The 19,109-nt window shown below is 53.4% G+C and overlaps 1 protein-coding gene across 1 annotated transcript; it reads left to right on the forward strand.

Moving 5' to 3' along the window:
• The first annotated feature begins 9,209 nt into the window (after positions 1 to 9,209).
• E2F1 (E2F transcription factor 1) lies at positions 9,210 to 19,080 on the forward strand. Its single transcript, XM_024128572.3, has 7 exons — positions 9,210 to 9,485; positions 14,240 to 14,330; positions 14,691 to 14,910; positions 15,752 to 15,904; positions 16,611 to 16,725; positions 16,820 to 17,045; positions 17,173 to 19,080. Exons 1-7 carry the CDS (start codon positions 9,225 to 9,227, stop codon positions 17,418 to 17,420), a joined length of 1,314 nt encoding a protein of 437 aa, XP_023984340.1. The 5' UTR covers positions 9,210 to 9,224; the 3' UTR covers positions 17,421 to 19,080.
• Positions 19,081 to 19,109: the final 29 nt, after the last annotated feature.

Genomic DNA, 19,109 nt, shown 5'->3' on the forward strand with positions numbered 1-19,109 from the left:
TTAACCAGAGGCCTCCTACAGGTCTCACTCTTGGGAGCTGGAGGTCGCAGGGGTCCAGCTAGAGGACAGAGGGAAAGCTGGGCTGTCTTCTGACTACTGCTTTTAGAGAGGGCTCCCTGCTTTCTGTTACAGGCCTGTGTGCTCATGATTTCATAAATAAGACGGGACCAGGCAGCACTGAAATGCAGGTCATGGGGTCTCTGTCAGAAACATTGCTCCCCGCTGCTTTTCTGGGCTCCCGCTTCAGCCTCTCCTCGTGGGCTGGACATCAGCTGAGAGAGGGATCAAGGTCAGACCACATCAGCTTTTTTTTGGCCACGCGGCTTGCAGGATCTTAGTTCCCTGACCAGGGATCGAACCTGGGCCCCTGGCAGTGGAAGCGAGGAGTCCTAACCACTGAACCACCAGGAAATTCCCCACATCAGCTCTTTTAAGACACTCCTTTTTAGGGTGTCGTTTTTATGTGGGTCATGAACGCTTTTGGCATCTGGTGAAGCCTATGGACGCTTCTCAAGAATGGTGTTTTTAAAACCCATAAAATAAAGTAGGATTACAAAAGACAAAAATTATATTGAATATTGAAATAATTATCAAAATATTTTTTAAATTTGTGATTTAATAATGTATGTTCTTTTTCTAAAAATTTTAAAATATTTATTTATTACTTATTTTGGCTGCACCAGGTCTTAGTTGCAGCATGCAGGGTCTTTAGTTGTGGCATGCAGGATCTAGTTCCCAGACCAGGGATCGAACCCGGGCCTCTAGAATTGGGAGCATGGAGTCTTACCTACTGGGCCACCAGGGAAGTCCCTTGTAATGTGTGTTCTTTTTTTAACACATTAGATAACAAGATCTAGTGGCAGGTCCAAAACTACCATGATTTCACAGGTGCAATAAGCATAAATAGTATCTCAAGATCCCTGTGGCAGCTGTGATATGGAAATAGCTGTGATTTCTCTTGGAGATAAAGTCCCAGGTTGCTGCTAATTGGCCTCTGGTTTGTTGCCTACATTTAAAATTGAAGGAAATGTTACATTTCAGTTAGAGACTAGTGAAAATATAGGTATAATTTTTTTTCCTGTTCAAGTTCAAGGAACTTGGGCTCATGGATCACAGATTCAGAACTCCTGCTTGAGAGTGACCCTCCCAGCCTGCCCCTGTGGCAGCTGACATTGTTTACCAAGCCCTGAGCACAGGAATAGTAAAAATAATGGCTAATATTGACTGAGTTCTTGCTAGGTACTAGGTACCTGGTGATATTGGAGGCTAGGATGGATTGATTGATTTTTGGCTGCACGCAGGCTTTCTCTAGTTGTGGCGAGTGGGGGCTACTCTTTGTTATGGTGCACGAGCTTCTCATTACGGTGGCTTCTCTTGTTGTGGAGCACGGGCTCTAGGCACACGAACTTCAGTAGTTGCAGCACGCAGGCTCAGTAGTTGCGGTGCACAGGCTTAGTTACTCTGCAGCACGTGGAATTTTCCTGGACCAGGGATCAAGCCCGTGTCCCCTGTATTGGCAGGCGGATTCTTAACCACTGCACCACCAGGGAAGTCCAGGGAGGCTAGGATTTAGCAATGAAAGAAGCCAGTTCCTGCTCACCTGGGGCTTACCGTCCAGGGAGGCTAGGATTTAGCAATGAAAGAAGCCAGTTCCTGCTCACCTGGGGCTTACCGTCCAGGGAGGGAAAACTGACAAATGAATATACAGGTGTGGTCATTTCAGAGTGGTAGATGCCAGGAAGTCAGTAGTACAGGCACTGTAATAGAGTGACTTGGGGGGAGAACGGCAGGGTCTGTTTTTCCCTCCTCGTCTCTGAGGAGGTGCTGTTTGCTCTGAGACCCAAATGATGAGGAGTGAGCCATGCAAAGATGTAGAGGAAAGGTGTACCCCGCAGAGGATCTGCCAAGTGCACAGGCCCTGAGGGGGGAACAGCTGACAGCATCCCAGGGCCTGGCAGGAGGTCTGCGTGGCTGGGACAGAGTGCCAGGCGGGGGCTCACTGGAGTGTTGGAGATGGAGTCCCGGAGGCTGGTTGGGCCTATCAGGCAGGCTTCATGGGTCAGAGTGAGGGCTTTGGGTTTTTTTCTAAGTGTGACAGGCAGCCTTTGGCAGGTTTAAGCAGGAGAGTGATGTGATATGATTTACATTTTGGAAAGATCCTTCGAGCTGTGTGTGGAGAACAGAATGTAGGGGGCCAGGCTGCCAGCAAGGATCCAGTGAGGAAGCCAGGCAGTGGTCCTGGTGAGAGACTATGGCAGCCTGGACCGGGTTGGGGGTGGGGTGGGGCCACGGGGTGAAGAGAAGTGGGCAGATCTGGGGTGTCATTTGGAGAGCACCTCAGTGGCCCAGGGCTTTTGGGAGGTGGGGGTGAGAGAGAGGGGTGTAGCAAATGACGCCCCCCAGCTGAGAAACAGGCCCTGACCTTGCCCGCCCCCCCCTCGCCTCCGCAGCCCCCTGCGGCCCTCCACTGCCCCTCTGGGGGCGGCCACCCGCCCTCCGGGCCCCTGGCATGCGAGCTTCCCAGCTGGTCCCGATTGTTGTTACTCCCCAGGGAGTCATGGGAACACACTCCCCCTGCCTCCTCCGCCCCCCTCTTCCCAGACAGGCCCAGACCCTAACAATGCCCCTCAGCCAGCCAGTGGCCTCGACACAATGCCCCCGTTTCGGTTCATTGCCAGCTCCAGGAGGCCTGCTGGGTTTCCTGGCCTGTTTGGCACATATATAACTCCGGCTTCCAGCAGGCATTTTTGTTGTTGTTGTTTAAAAAAAAAAAAAAAAAAAAAGGGGGGGAGAGAGAATATCTCCGGCTCCTGCTCTCTGAATATCTTAATATATGATAAAAAGCCTTTCTCTTCTCATCCTGAGCTCTCCCTACTCCCCTCCCTGACCGCATCTGCCATGTGCCTGTCAACCCGGAGGCCAAATGCAGGTCAGCAGGTGTCAGAGAGAAAACGAGAAAAAGAAAGAAAAGCGGCTCGCTCCACCATGGCCAGCCTCAAATGTGCTGGTGAGGCTGGAGGTGATGAGAACAATGAGGGCCTCTGACAGGGCAGGCCCCGGCCCTGCGCTCTTCATTCACCTTATCGCCTGACTTCTAAGACGCCATCCAAGATGAGGCACAGCGTTATCTTGAGCCCCTAAGAAAGAAAAGAGCTGCCGACTAAATATGGACATGCCACTGATTGTGTGATGCACTTCAATTTCAGAGATGTTAAATATGAAAAGAAAGGTCTGAGAGAGGACTTCCCTGGCGGTCCAGTGGTTAAGACTCTGTGCTTCCATTGCAGGGGGCAGAGGTTCGATCCCTGGTCGGGGAACTAAGATTCCTGAATGCTGCATGGTGCAGCCAAAAAAAATTTAAAGATTAACTAATTTTAAAAAAAAGTCTGAGGATCAGTGGAATATGGGATTGTCTCATCTACCCACTTCATTGCCCTCCAAACGTATTTTTCTTCCTGTCTTTGAACCTAATAGAGTTTGGGAGGCAGTGCAGGGATTGCTGCTTGAAAACTCTCCTGTTCTGCAGCCTAACAAGAATTTTTTTCTTTTCTCTTTTGGAAAAATCAGGAGGAGATGTAGGCAAGCTGCTCCAGTGATTCATCTTTCATTCTTAGTAACAGCTGACATTTATTGAGGGCTCTCTATGTGCCAGCCACTGCCCTAAGCACTGTAATAACTCAGTTAATGTCCCAACAACCCTATCAGGTAAACACTGATATCATTATTATTACCATCCCCATTTTACAGATGAAAAAACAGAGCTCCTGTGCTCTAAGGGCTCCCCACCCCCTCACTTCCACACCGGTCAGGGGAGGCATAGCCACTGTGTCTGTTTTTCTCCCCTCTCCTTGGAAAAGCATAATCTCTCCGCAGAGGCTGGAGTGATGGAGAGAAGGGGAGAGGCACTGGACGAGCCTTGGAGAGGAGAGGGGTCCCCAGAGCGTTAGCTCATGCAATAATGGGGGCTCGAGGGAAAGGAGGCTCGCCTATCAACCAGAGGCCTATCCACTTCCACTGACCTTGGACCTTCTGGCCCACCCCCACTGAACATATGGACCAGCTAATGGCTGAGGACTTGGCCAAGGCCACACAGCCAGGCAGCCTCTGGCTGGCACCAAGCCCTGTGAACACCCACTTTCCCTACTCTGCCACATCCATATCTTCTCTTTAGCTACCCACAAAGCAGAGGAGCTGTGCTGCTGCTGTAATGATGTCGCTAATAGTAGTTCACATTTATTGGCTGCTTACTCTGTTCCAGGCACAGGCATCAGGGATTGCAAACCCAGGTACCCAGAATGGCAGGGCAAGTAAGGTCACCGAGTGAGGCAAGCCAGGCAGGGACGCTCGTGGCCTGGAGGGTCAATGCTCTGGCTAAATGGGGGACAGCAACTGCTCAGCACCCTGATGGCCTGCCTGGTATTGCCAGATATTACTGGGTTTTTGTTAAAGCCAGATATTTGAATTTTTATATAGCATTTCCCAATTAAAAAAATTTTTAAACTAATTCATAATTCAGGAAAAAAATAATCTGGGTAAATTAAATCATACCTGCGGGCCAGTTTGCAAACTCTGCTTGTCTTGTCTTCTCATTTAACCCTGACATCCATTCTGTCAAGGAGCCTTTGCCCCTTGTTCTATGGATGAGGCAAGCAAAGGTCTTCAGTGGGGTAAATCACTTACCCATCTACATGGTTGGGGTCTGCCTGACTCCCAAGGCTTGCTCCCATGTTAGACGGCCTCCCGAATGGGTAAGAGGCCTGTGTTCAGACACAGCCAGAACTGGCACAGTGACAGACACAGCCAGAACTGGCACAGTGACGGTTTACTCCAGGGACAGTAAACCGTCAGTCAAATAATTCAGTGTAGTGACAAGGGATCATTCAAGATGAATGTAACGTTGCAGACATAAAACTCCCCACCTCCTTCTGCCAGAACTCAACAATGGATGCCTCTGTGCCCCTTAATAAAATTAAGTCACGACAGAATCATTTCTCCTTATCATAATGGGATGTTCATGTTTGGAGATTTTTTTTTAAGCTGTGAATGTACGTTTAGGGGAGGTAGTGTATGTGGAATAAATAGCTTTGAACTATTCGTGTCGCTTGTCAAACTTCTTAATGAGCATATTGTGCAGATACATAGAAATAATTCTGACTCTCCCACTGGACTGTGGGCTCCAGGTGTCAGAGATGAGTGTTTGGCTTCCAACTGTCTCCCTAGCACCTGGCACAATATCTGACACATAGTAAATGCTCAGTAAATATCTGTGGATTGAATGAGTGAGGCTCAGAGGAAGTGAATTGACTTGCCCAAGGTCACACAGACTCGGATTCCGGTTTACATCCACCTGATTTAGAAGCCCATGCTATCACTCCTCTACCATCCTGCCTCTTGGAAAGATGTCTTCAGGTGGAGGATTGTGGGCCCAGGAGCTTCCACTCCTTTGGACTCCTCTGGAGTAAGGAGTTGGTGATGGTGGTGATGGAGGTGAGCACCTATTAATTAAGCCACTATCCACCATAATACGTTTTGTAAACCACACATTATAATCTTGACAGCCCTGAGCCTGGTTCTGGGGTATTTACAGAGGGTGGTAGGTATGAAGGGCAGGTCCTGGGTTTTACAGTGGGAGAATGTTCAATTCTGCTGTGTGACCTTGAGTTGCAAGTGCCCCTCTCTGAGCCTCCATCCCGCACCATGTGGATAAACAAGCTTCACTTATGAGAGTATCAGGTTGAAAGGAGATCATCAGTGGAAGTGGCTGTCCAGTAATTATGGATTTTTTGGAAGCCTACCAGCCTGAGAACTGTTGAGAACAGCCTTATCAGGATCTGTCGGGCTTGGGGCCAAGAGGCTCTATCTATCAGGCCTTTGCTGTTTTCAAGTGGGTATTAATAGATACAGAAGGCCCGTATCTCTTCCTGGATTTCACATTGGGAATTCTGCTCTTCACTCCTTTCTGCTGCAGCAGGACAGGAGGGATTGTGGGAAGGAGGGCACCTGCTTCTACCTGGGAGGTTGTGTACTTGAATACTTTGGGCAGGGCAGGGCTTTGAAAAACCCCTGGCTTTGGCCTCACCGAGCCTGAATAATAGCTTTCTCATCCGCTAGGTAAGCTCATGCCTTTTAGGTCTCAAGTTTCCTCATCATAAAATGGGGCAGTAGTATCTGTCTTCCTTCTCCAGCAACCAGTACAGTGCTTGGTACATAACAGGTGCCCGATAAATGTTTGTTGAATGACTATTGGGCATGAGAGGGCTTTACAGAGTGAATGTTACTGTTGTTGAGACCCTTTGGGAATGTGTGAAGGAAGGAAATTCCCTTTGGAGTGGGAATGTTGCTGGCTTCTCTCACCCTCTTGTCAGGATCTGGCTTGGCTATTTAGAATGAGACCTACCATTCTTATGGGAGCTTCTCTAACTAGGGAGAGAGGAGGGGGACAGGCCAAGCCCAGGGCTGGGAATCCATGTTGGCCAGATTCTATCACTGGCTGGCTTCACTTCTGAATGGGCCTCAGTTTTCCCTTCTGTACCATAAGTGAGAGGCTTATTTAGTCTCTCTGGTCCCCTCTAGTGCTGACATAGTCTGGGATTTGCGATGAGTAATTTCACAAACTGCTTAGGAAACTCCTGCTGCGTTCCTAAACCACCTCATAGTTTATGAAACATCTATACTTTTCATCCACATGGCAACCCTGGAAGGCGCCAGGGCAATAAGCACCCCCCTTTTCTTTAAAAATAAATTTATTTATTTATTTTTGGCTGTGTTGGGTCTTCGTTGCTGTGCGCGGGCTTTCTCTAGTTGCGGCCAGTGGGGGCTACTCTTTGTTGCTGTGCGTGGGCTTCTCATTGTGGTGGCTTCCCTTGTTGCGGAGCACAGACTCTAGGTGCACGGGCTTCAGTAGTTGTGGCACGTGGGTTCAGTAGTTGTGGCTCGCGGGCTCTAGAGCACAGGATCAGTAGTTGTGGCACACGGGCTTCGTTGCTCCGCAACATGTGGGATCATCCCAGACCAGGGCTCGAACCCGTGTCCCCTGCATTGGCAGGCAGATTCTTAACCACTGTGCCAGCAGGGAATCCCAATAAGCCCATTTTACAGATGAGGAAACTGAGGCTAAGAAGTGTCCACAAGGGGCTGTAATTTGAGGCTGCCCCATACATTTTGGTTATACAGGAATACCAATTTTTTCTCAAATATGAACGTGCATAAAAATTACCTGGAATGAGGGTGGGGGGTTGCATGTGAAAATGAGGATTCCTAGGCACTTAGATTCTAAGTTGGCAGGGCTGGGGTGGGCCCATAGTTAGCAAGCACCCAGGTGATTCTGAAACCGGGGGCCTAAGGACTACTCTTGGAGAACCAGGGCCTTCTCATTGCATTCCAGGTAGCCTCTAGCATCAGCCTCTATTTCTTTAATAACCCTTCTCAGCACCTGCTCTGGACCAGGCCAGTGCTGGCAAGAGGCCCTAATGCAGCTCCCAGTCTGATAAGGGAGGGAGATAGAGAAATCCATTGTGCACTCAGTGCTAGAACAGAGGCTAGGCTGGGCAATGGAGGAAGTGAGCTAGCTCCAACAGCGGAGGGCTCCCTGGAAGAAGTGATGTTTATGCTGGGCCTAGGGATCTCATTCTTGATTGCGTCTTAGCTACTTTTTTTTTTTCTTTTGATGGGTCATCCCCACCAGATGGCAGGCAAGTTCATAGAAATCATCAAACCTTTCACATCTCTGCCCTCAGTGCTGGCACAAAGCCTGGCATAGGGGAGAGGACAATATTGGTCAAATCAGCTGACCTGAGCAATGAGAAATGGCTGATGGAGAGGTCCCAGGGCCTCTGGATTAAATGCATTTTCATGCTCAGCACACTCACCTTCTCCCTTTGTTAGATCTAACATGGAATTACTTTATTTATTTATTATTTTTAAAATTTATTTATTTATTTATTTTATTTTTGGCTGCGTTGGGTCTTCATTGCTGCGCGTGTGCTTTCTCTAGTTGCCCGAGCGGGGGCTACTCTTCATTGTGGTGCGCAGGCTTCTCATGGCGGTGGCTTCTCCTGTTGTGGAGCATGGGCTCTAGGCGCGCAGGCTCAGTAGTTGTGGCTGGAGGGCTCAGTAGTTGTGGCTCGTGGGCTCTAGAGCACAGGCTCAGTCGTTGTGGCCCACGGGCTTAGCTGCTCTGCGGCATGTGGGATCTTCCCGGACCAGGGCTTGAACCCGTCTGTCCTGCATTGGCAGGCGGATTCTTAACCACTGCGCCACCAGAGAAGCCCCCTGGAATTACTTTAATAGTGGAAATTCCACATCATATTGTAAACATTTGTTACCTCTCTATTTCCCTCCTCCCCTTTTCACTAAACTGTGAGTTCCTTAGGGCCAGGAGTCAAGAATGGGGCACAGAGCAGGCTCTCAAAACGTTTGTTGAATGAATGAGTGAATGAATCAGTTTAAGCAGAAGCTGTGCATAGGGTGTTGAAGAGATTCCAGCTACAGGAGGGCTTGTAGAAAAGCCCCAAGCTGCACTGAGTCAGACATCCCTCCCCATCTTCTGCTTGGACTCTGGGTGAGAGGGATAGGGTGGGTGCAGAATTTGAAAGTGAATGGCAAGTTGAGGAAGGGAGATGTGCCTGGGGTTTTGGAGGTGAGAACCCAGAAAAGAGGAGGGGCAGTTTCTAGAGATCTGACCTGAGTGTGTTGGGGCCACAGGTGGGGGTTCTGGGGGTCACGTGGGGTCAGCTGACTGTGAGATATGCAGAGCGGACATTCTATCTCCACTTAGAGGCATCATTAGGATGGGGTAGGTCGGTGAGCTGTTGGCTGCCCCCCTCCTCGGACAGGGGTCATCCCCTCTGGGGGCGGGGAGTGCGAACGCGCCTGGCACCGCCCCGACAAAGCCTGCGCGCGCCCCGTCCTGCGATTGGTCGGGCCGCCTCGCGCCGCCGCCCCGTCCCGCCCTCCGCCGCAGGTCCGGCGCGCTGCAGCCAATAGGCGCCGTCGCCGTCGCCGTCGTCACAGTCCGGACAGCCAATGGTGGCAGCGCTCGGCGGCTCGTGGCTCTTTCGCGGCAAAAAGGATTTGGCGCGTAAAAGTGGCCGGGACTTTGCAGGCAGCGGCTGCCGGGGGCGGAGCGGGATCCGGAGCGGGATCGAGTCCTCGCCTCGGCCTGCCGCCATGGGCCCGCGCCGCCGCCGCCGACTGCCACCCGGGCCGCGCGGGCCGTGAGCGCCATGGCCGTGGCCGGGGCCCCCACGGGCGGCCCTTGCGCGCCGGCGCTGGAGGCCCTCCTCGGGGCCGGCGCGCTGCGGCTGCTCGACTCCTCGCAGATCGTCATCATCTCCACGGCGCAGGACGCCAGCGCCCCGCCGGCCCCCGCCGGCCCCGCCGCGCCCGCCGCCGGGCCCCGAGACCCCGACCTGCTGCTCTTCGCCACGCCGCAGGCGCCCCGGCCCACACCCAGCGCGCCGCGCCCCGCGCTCGGCCGCCCGCCGGTACGGACACCAGGGACACTGGGCCGACTGCGCTACCTGGACCCCCGCGCAGACCCTGGCGGGGCGCGGTGTTTGGCCCGGCGGCAGCTGGGGCGGGGGAGGGTGGGCTGACGCGCCCGGGCTGGGCGGTGCCGAGCCTGGGTTGGTCCTCCGGGCCCCGCCCCGGGGTGCAGGGTGACCTCGGGCCAGTCCTTGTTTGCTGCTCTGTGCTCTGGGCCTCAGCTTCCTCGCCAGAGACGCTCGAGGGTCAGGCTCAGTGATAATAATGGCCCCACGTGTATTCAGCTATCGCTGACTGCATGCCAGGTCTCTGGCAGACTTCAAGGCAGCTAAAACTCACATCCATGCTGTGAGCTCGGTGTTGTCACTGTGCCCATCTGTACTGTGTCCAGAGAGGGGAAGTGACTTGCCCCGTGGTCACAAGGCTGCAAGTGAGATTTGAACTGAGGCCTGCTGGCTTCAGAACAGAGCGTGTGTCTGGGTGGTGGGCATGGCTGCTTAGGGAGGTCAAGGGGGGCGTCCTGGGACCAGACCGTGGAAGAGCCACTGGGGAGACCCTCCTTCCTGCCTCGATGCTGGACTGCCAGGTGCAGGCCTGGCCCTCCGGGCCTCTGGGGACAGGCCGCCTGGCTGGGAGGCCTTCTCTGCAGGGGCGGGGTGGCTGGGCCAGCTGCTGACCCCTCCCTCTGCCTGTTCTTCCATCTGCCATCCTCCACCCTCCCAGACCCTGGTTGCCATGGAACCCCATTAATCAGGCAGGCAGACCCCTGGGCCCCAGTGGAAGTACTGGGTGGGTTGGGCCTCTGGGAGCTGGAGAGGAGGCCCCCAGTGCCAGGAGAGAGTAAATGCCCCAGGGAGATGCCTTGATAAAGTGCTCCCTGAGCAGCAAGAGGCTCAAGACAGTTCAGACTAGGAGGCCCAAAAGAAGCGGCTGAATTACAGGGGGAGAAGGGAGTGGAGCCCTGGAGCTTGGTCCTGTGGGCTCCAGGACAGGGCGTGGAGACCAGTTTGACTGGCACAACCTGTGGGTGAAAGTGAGGCATGGATGGGCAGGATGGGGTCTCCGCATAGGGCCTGGAGCAAGTTGTGGGAGGAGGCAGGGCCCAGGGCAAGGAGGTGGAAGCCGCCCAACTGCTGATGGCCTGGGTGGCAGCTGGTCCCTGAGGCATCCCGGCAAGGTTCCCCCAACCCCCTTGGCCCCTTGCCCAGTGTGGCCTTCCTTCCGGAATCACCGAGATGCTAATAATAATAGCGGGCACCATTGTTTTGAGACTGTATTGTGTATTAGGCCCTGTGCCAAGCACTTTACCCAATTAACTCATTTAACCCTTTCAACAACCTTCCCCTTTTACAGATAGGGAAGCTGAGGCATAGAGATGTTAGAACATTCCCTAGTAAGTCAGCTAGTGAGCGCTGGGACCAATCCAGATTTCCTGAGTGGTTAACTGCTGGGATGCCTTGCATACTGGAGATGCTAATAGAGGTTGAAGGAAGCCCAGGGTCCCTTCCTCCTAATGAGTGAGAGGGATGCGAAGTTGTACCAGGGGTGGGCCATCTGGCTCGTCTCCTGTACCCCAGCAACCTGCCCCTGTGGGTACCAGCTTGGGGCCTGGACAAGTAGCCTCCAGTTTAGCTGATTGACAGGTACCTAGGAGGCCCAGGGCTGTGGGTCCTGCCCTTGGGGAACTGAGCTTCAGGCTCAGAGGGACAGCCAGGGACTGTGCTGAGGACATATGCCCTCTGCTCCACCCCCAGTGGTGTCAGGGGCAGCCTCATTGGGCCTGAGCATTCCATTCATTCAACAGTTGTAAGTGAGCACCTATGAGGTTCTAGGCACAGGCAAGTAAGGAGCCTCTGCCCTCACAGTACTTAAGGGCCAGTAGGCGTTTTCTGCTGTGGGCAGGGGTGAGGGCTGGTGCGGTCTTGGAGCTGAAGTCCAGAAACATAGGCCCAGCTTTTGCCATCCAACACCCCCTAACATTGTACCTGTGGGTAGCCACTGGCCATCTGAGCTGTGGCCTCCACTGACCCTCTGCTCTAGCATTTGTTTGGGGCAGTCCTTGAAACAAGTGACAGGCTCAGCTTCTGCACGAGTGAGCATTCATTGAGTACCTCCTGCATACAAGTCTCTGTGCAATTCAGCCATTCCTCCTGTCCCTTCCTGTCCACCTCTACCCTGTTGTCATGGCTGGTAAAAAACAAACTAAATATAATACACATTTACTATAGAAAGAGTTAAAAGGCTAGAAAGTTGAGGGGGACAAGATCCCAGCCCCATCCATTTTTCCGTTTTTCTCCTGAGCCTGCTTTTTTTTTTTTTAAGGTGGTTATGACAACTTTCTTTTTCTAAAGTTTTAGAAATTGAAGTTTTTCCTTTATGTCCGTGTTCCAACAGCACATCATCCACACTTTAGAGATAAGGCAACATGGTCCTCATGGTCCTCCCTCCCATACAGAGGTCACCCCTGAAATGGATTCTACAGTAATAGAAACTGAACCAGAGAAAATGGTTTCATGAGCTCTTTGTCCTCAAGAGATCACATAAATGCACTGCGTTATGTTTTTCTTGTCAATATGTCTTTGGGAGGCTTCTGTATCAACCTGCCTCTGTCCTTCTTGACAGCGTGGTATTCCAGAGGCTGGATGAACCAGTTTTTGTGTCCCCTCCCATGGATAGGTGTTTGAGTCATCCAGATTTTTTCACCAATGTTTTGTTTGTCTTCACCCCTGCCTTTTGGGTCCCTGTGCCTGCATCTCTAGAGAGCAGCAGAAATGGGCATCCATCTGCTTGAGCCCTTGTTTTAGAGTGTGGCATTGATCTGCCTTCAGGGTGGGCACCCCTATGGGGAGCAGGAAGGAGGCAAGGGGTGCGGTTGGCTGGAGCATACTAGGGTTCAGGCCCTAGGGGCAAGGCTGGAGAGGGGGTACATTCTGGTTCGGCTTTAGGGGCCCTGGCTTCCGGACTAGCCTCTGCCCAGCCCACTAAGGTTTAGATCCTGACTCCACCTCTCACTATGTGACCTCCCCGAGGGGCAGGCTCCTCAGGAAGTGGAAGTCCTCAGAGCACCTGCTGCAAGATGGTTGGAGGGTTTGATGACCGCACGCAGGTAAAGCAGTTACCTAGCGGTGCTCGGTACGCAGGAAGCACTCAGCGCGTGTTAGCTCTTCTATCCACGGATCCCTGAGGGAATCCATGAGTGTGTGCGTGAGAGGGAGTGTCGGGGTCCGTCAGCATGTGGGGTGGTTCATTCAGCAAACATTTGTTGATGCCCAGACCCTGTGTACAGAGACTATTCAGACCCAGTGCCCGCCTCTGAGGGGCTCCCTGGCTTCTGGGTGAGACAAACGCATGTGCAGAAATTTGTAGCGAGAGACCATGTGGAGAAAGGTTGGGTTTGAGGCAGTTATGGGGGAGAAGAGGCTCAGTTTCTCTTGTGGGATCGGAATGGCTTAGGTTATGGGTAAGGTGCCTGCCCACAGAGGGGGAAGCGTTGGTGTGAATTAGGAGGGAGGGAGGCAAGGGCAAACCAGGGAGGGGACCAGCATGAGCTAAGGCTTGGAGACACAGGTTTGTGAAGAAAGATGTCTCAGCAGAAGTTCTTGTGGAGAATTGGTGACAGATGAGGATACTAAGGTGGAGGGTGACAGATGGAGGCAGGGAGACCAATGGGAAGACAGCTGGTCCAGGTGGGAGGTGCTGGTGGCTGTGGTGACAGGATATCTTGGCAGCTAGATGTGATGAGAGCAGCAGGTGGGGCTGAACCAGGTTCTAGCTCAGGAAACCCTGTGGGTGGGGGAGGGGAGGGTACATCAGGATGCAATGGAGATGCCTGTGAGACCTTCAGGGCAATCTCCATCCTCGAGTGGTGTAACTAAATCAGAGGGCATCTGGGCAGGACTCCTGGCTCTGCCACTTCCTGCCTGTATGACCGTGAGCTTCTCTGGGTTTCAGTTGTTTCATCTGTAAAATGGGGCCATTACTGTGCTGCCATATTCACGGACAGTCAGAAACCAGAGAGAGGCAGTGACTTACTCAGAGGACCTGTTTCCTAATGGCTTAAAACAACAAACATTTATTATCATACAGTTTCTGGGGATGAGGAATTCCGGGGTGACTTAGCTGGGTGCTTCTGGCTCAGGGCCTCTTCTGAGGTTGCTGCCAAAATGTCGGCCCAGCTGCAGTCGTTGGAAGGCATGGCTAGGGTTGGAGGATTTGCTTCTGAGCTTACCTGTGTTGCTGTTGCGGGGAGACTTCAGTTCCTTCCCACTTGGGCCTGTCCTTAGGGCTGCTTGAGTGCCTGCATGACATGGCAGCTGGCTCCCACCAAGAGTGAATGATCCAATAAAGAGAGCAAGGAGGAAGCTCCAGTGCCTGTATGATCCAGTCTCAGAAGTGACACACATCCACCATATTCTGTTCATTCGAAGCAAGTTACCAGATCTGGCCCATATTTAAGGGGAGGAGAATTAGGCTCCATCTTTTGAAAGGAGGAGTATCAAAAAATTTGCAAACTACCACATGCCCCCAAGAAGGTAGTGGTGGAACTGGGGCTTGAACTTCTGCCTTCCAGTTGAGTGTTCTGTCCTATGGGGTAGGATTGTGTCCCCTGGGACCTCCCCCTCACTCACACACTTGGGCATCCTGGGAGAGAGACTGAGGCAGGGGGCGGCCCGGGAGCACCAGGCCCTCAGCCAGGTCTCTTGTGGCCCCACTCTCCTGGTTACTGGGCATCCTCCCGTTGTTTTTGCCGTAGGTGAAGCGGAGGCTGGACTTGGAAACTGACCATCAGTACCTGGCCGAGAGCAGTGGGTCAGCTCGGGGCAGAGGCCGCCACCCAGGAAAAGGTACCCCCCGAGCTTGGGCTAGGGCAGGCCTCCTGGTTGGACCCAGGCTGGGGAGGTGTGGACAGGCAAACATGCTTGCAGACTAAGCTCTGGTCTGTTAGGCCTGGGCCTGAGCCAGGCCTCTGGGGGCCCCAAGGGGCAGCTGGAGTGGCCGCCTGGCATGGCTTCCCCAAGCCCTGGGGGGTGGGGAGTTCCCCGGCCGGAAGAGGAATGCTGTGGTTGGCAGGCCGCCACAGGGCCTCCCTGCTTGGCCTCACCAAGGGGAAGGAGCCATCTGCCCCCCAGCCCCATCCCCCAGAGCCTGGCTGGGGCTGGGGGGTGGGGGTGGTGCTGAGGGACCCTACCCTGCCTGGCCCCCAGGTGTGAAATCCCCAGGGGAGAAGTCACGCTATGAAACATCGCTGAATCTGACTACCAAGCGCTTCCTGGAGTTGCTGAGCCGCTCGGCCGATGGTGTCGTCGACCTGAACTGGGCAGCTGAGGTGCTGAAGGTGCAGAAACGGCGCATCTATGACATCACCAACGTCCTTGAGGGCATCCAGCTCATCGCCAAGAAGTCCAAGAACCACATCCAGTGGCTGTAGGTACCAGCCAAACAGGAGGGTGGGTGGAGGCCCGGGGCCACGCCAGCCCGGAGGAGCTGATAGCGATACCCACTGTGGCTGCCCAGATCACCACCTTACTGCTGGGCAAACCAAGGTTTAGAGAGGAAAGTTGGCTTCCCTGAGGTGATAGATGCAGGAAAGAACACAAATCTTACCTATCTAGCTCAATGCAACTTTACATATTTCTTCACCTGGGTAACCACCATCTGGATAAGAATAAGAAACATTTCCAGCACCCCAGAAAATTCCCTTGTGCCCCTCCCCAGACAGTCCACACGCCTCATACCACCAGGTGACCATTGTTCAGGTTTCTGTTGCCATTGATGAAATTGTTTAACACAGCTGTTTTATTCTTGTTAATTCTTATTTTATTTTTCGCCTCTTTCCCCGGTCATCCTACTCCCCTCTCTGACACATTTGTGTTCTCAGTTTTTGGTAGATATTCCATTCTACATCATTTTTTTTCTTTTCACTTAATATGTCTTAGAAATGCTTCCATGTCTGCATCGGATGCATTCTTGTCCTTTTACACAACTGCATAGTATACCACGGCATGTCTGCCCTCATTTACTTATCCAGCCCCCTATGAGGGACACATGGGTGTTCACAGACATTCAGGCCCGACGTTGAACCCAGCCAGTCTGCCTTGGAGCCCAGCTTCAGCCCTCTGCTGTTTCCCAGCTGAGGAGCCAGGCCAAGAGGAGCAAGGGATCGCCTGGGTCGTACACAACAGAGGCAGTAGCAGACTGTTCTGAGGGTCATGCCTCCTGGGAAGAGGGGCTGGGAGCTGCTAATCTTCCCTTTGCCTGCCGGCAGAGGCAGCCATGCAGCAGTGGGGATCGGTGGGCGGCTTGAAGGATTGACCCAGGACCTCCAGCAACTGCAGGAAAGCGAGCGGCAGCTGGACCACCTGATCCACATCTGCACCACGCAGCTGCGTCTGCTTTCTGAGGATGCTGACAGCCAGCGATATCCTTGAACTGCCTGGAGCGTGACCGTGGCCCCATCCAAGTGGGAATAGAGAGGCTACCCTGGGCCCTGGATTCAGGAGAGGGTTCTGGCTTTGGATACCAGTCCTGGCCCAGCATTTAGTCACTGTGTGACACTGGACAAGTTACTCTGAGTCTCAGCTTCATCTGTAAAAGGGGAAAATAATCCTATTCCAAAGTTGCACAGATTAAAACAAGAAAAGCTAGGATACCAATAACAAACATTTATTTAATACAATGATTCGGTACCTGGTTGTAGCTTCAAGGTTAGAGATATAAGTTTTTATTTGTCTTTTATTTACAAAAATAGAAACTTTACTTTAAGCTTTTTTTGTTTAAGTGAATACCCAAATTACGTTTATACATTTTGGAGATAACTACTAATTGACACCAAGGTCATGGGTCAGAGTAAATTCTCAGTACCAAGCCTGTATTTATGTAATTTATATGAAATTATTGCAGGCAGCCATTATTACCTTCAGATCTGATGGGCAGAGAGTGGTCTCGTTGTACAGATGTGGGAACTGAGGCTCAAGGGCATGAGATAGGATTGAGTGCCAGCTATGTGCCAGGCCCTGGAGTGGGAGATGCAGAGGACAGGAGTGACTCAGCGGGTATGGGCTCTGCCTTATGAGGTGTCTGGGTGGGTGGCCGCCAAAGGTCATGTGGTCCTTGACTCCACCAACCCTGGCCTACGTGACCTGCCAGGACCTTCGTAGCATTGCAGACCCTGCAGAACAGATGGTTATGGTGATCAAGGCCCCTCCCGAGACCCAGCTTCAAGCCGTGGACTCCTCAGAGGTGAGACCTGGGAGTCTAGACTGGACCAGGACAGGCTGGGCTGGGCTGGTAGTTAGCTGAGCCTCAGTTTACTCTGCCTGCTACCTTCACCCAGACCTTTCAGATCTCCCTTAAGAGCAAACAAGGCCCCATCGATGTTTTCCTGTGCCCTGAGGAGAGTGCGGGCGGGATCAGCCCCGGGAAGACCCCGTCCCAGGGTGCAGCTTCCGGGGAGGAGGACAGGGCAGCTGACCCTGCCACCACAGTGCCACCACCACCATCATCTCCCCCCTCATCCCCTGCCACGGATCCCAGTCAGTCCCTGCTAAGCCTGGAGCAAGGTGGGTGAAGGGTGGGTGGGCAGGGTGGAGTGGGGCCCCCTCTCCCGGGTGGGTGGGCAGGCATGACAACCCCTCTGCCCTCCCCGCCGGGGTGTCCCCGGCCTGTGATGCTCCCCCGTCTCCCCAGAACCTCTGCTTTCCCGGATGGGCAGCCTGAGGGCCCCCGTGGACGAGGACCGCCTATCCCCACTGGTGGCGGCCGACTCGCTCCTGGAGCACGTGCGGGAGGACTTCGCCGGCCTCCTCCCCGAGGAGTTCATCAGCCTGTCCCCCCCGCACGAGGCCCTCGACTACCACTTCGGCCTTGAGGAGGGCGAGGGCATCAGAGACCTCTTCGACTGTGACTTTGGGGACCTCACTCCCCTGGATTTCTGACGGGGCTTAGGGGGACCAGGGCCTCCTGGGATGCCCACCCTGTCTCTGCAGCCCTGGAGCCCCCTGCCCCTGGCCGTCCTTCTAGTTCAATTGGAAACGTTTAATTTATACCCCTCTCCCCTACCTCCAGATGCTTCTAGCTCTGGAGTCTGGCTACTGCCAGGAGGCTGAGCAAGCCAGGAAGGGAAGGATTCTGTTTGTGGTGTGTATGTGCATGCACCCAACACCTGACACGTGTGTACACGGGGTGAGTGGTGTGTGAGCATGTGTGTGTGCATGTACCGGGGAATGAAGGTGAACACATCTGTGTGTGCACTGAAAACACGCCCCAGTGTGTCCACGTGTGTGTGCATGAGCCCATGTGTGCGCATGGCGGGGGCTCTAACTGCACTTTTGGTCTCCTTGCTCCAGGGGCCCCACGAGGCCCAGGGTGGCCACCTGCCCCCAGAATCCTGCGTGCTGACCGGGCCGGGTGGCGAGGCCTTGGCCTGCTCGTTTGCAGGACCGCGAGAGCACTTCTGTCGTCTTAAAGGTTTTTCTGATCGAAGCTTTAATGGAGCGTTATTTATTTATCAAGGCCTTTTTGGCAAGCTTGGGGCATCAGCAAAGGGTAGGAGGGATGCGGGGCTGATGCCGCAACTCCCTTACCCCTGAGCGAGGGCAGGGGTCCCTGAGCTGTTCTTTGCCCCACTCTGAAGGAGCTGAGGCCTGAATGGTTTATTTATTGGGAAAGTGAGGGAGGGAGACAGACTGACTGACTGACAGCCATGGGTGGATCAAGGGGGTGGTCTCTCCCCACGGGGTCACTGCAGGGCCCCAGCTGCCCCCAGGATGGATGTGAGATGGGAGAGGTGAGTGGGGGACCTTCACTGACAGGGTGGGCGGGAGGGGTGGGGTGAAGGGCCTCCCCCCCAGCCCAGACCACAGGGGCCCCTCCTGTGGCATTTGAAGTGCCCCTTCCACCCCACTTCTTGCTCTGCCCCACCCTCCAATCTGCACTTTGATTTTCCTTCCTAACAGCTCTGTTCCCTCTGCTTTGGTTTTAATAAATATTTTGATGATGTCTGGGTCCGGTTTGGGGACTATGTACTAGGAGCAAATGTGAGGGTGGGAGAGGTCAAGGTTGCTGGAAAAATGCCCATTCTCTACTTCCCTCTCCCTGTCCCTGCCTGGCTTCATTTTATTTGAGCCTCACCGCCCCAAGAAAGGTAGGCTTCATCACCTTTTTTATCCTAATTTAAAAACTGGTCCGATAAAGTAATAAGTGAACTCCCTTCCTTTTTCTAGCCCCAGAGGAGCCACTCTGATCAGTTTGCTATGCTCCTTCCAGATGTTTCTGGACATTTGTAAACATGCAACAGATAATTACAACAGGCTGATTCCGTGTCAGGTTCTGGGGACACATGTTCCCTCCCCTCATGGAGCTCTCAGGACCTGCTGGAGGAGACTCAAACAAATGAGAGGATCAGGGAGGGCTTCCTGGAAAAGGTGGTGCTTGACCTAAAGCTGTAGGATAGAAGAAATTAACTGAGGAGGAAGAGGAAGAACACACCAAGCAGGAGAGGGCCACATGGGCAAAGGCCCCCAGGGCCCTGAGGACCTGAGAGAAACCAGTGTGGCTGGAATCCTGAGGTGAGGGCCAGGGTGGAGAGGCGTTCAGTCTTGGGCTTTATTCAGGGGACAAGGACC

Source organism: Physeter macrocephalus, unplaced genomic scaffold, assembly GCF_002837175.3.
Source record: "Physeter macrocephalus isolate SW-GA unplaced genomic scaffold, ASM283717v5 random_257, whole genome shotgun sequence".
Taxonomy (NCBI): domain Eukaryota; kingdom Metazoa; phylum Chordata; class Mammalia; order Artiodactyla; family Physeteridae; genus Physeter; species Physeter macrocephalus.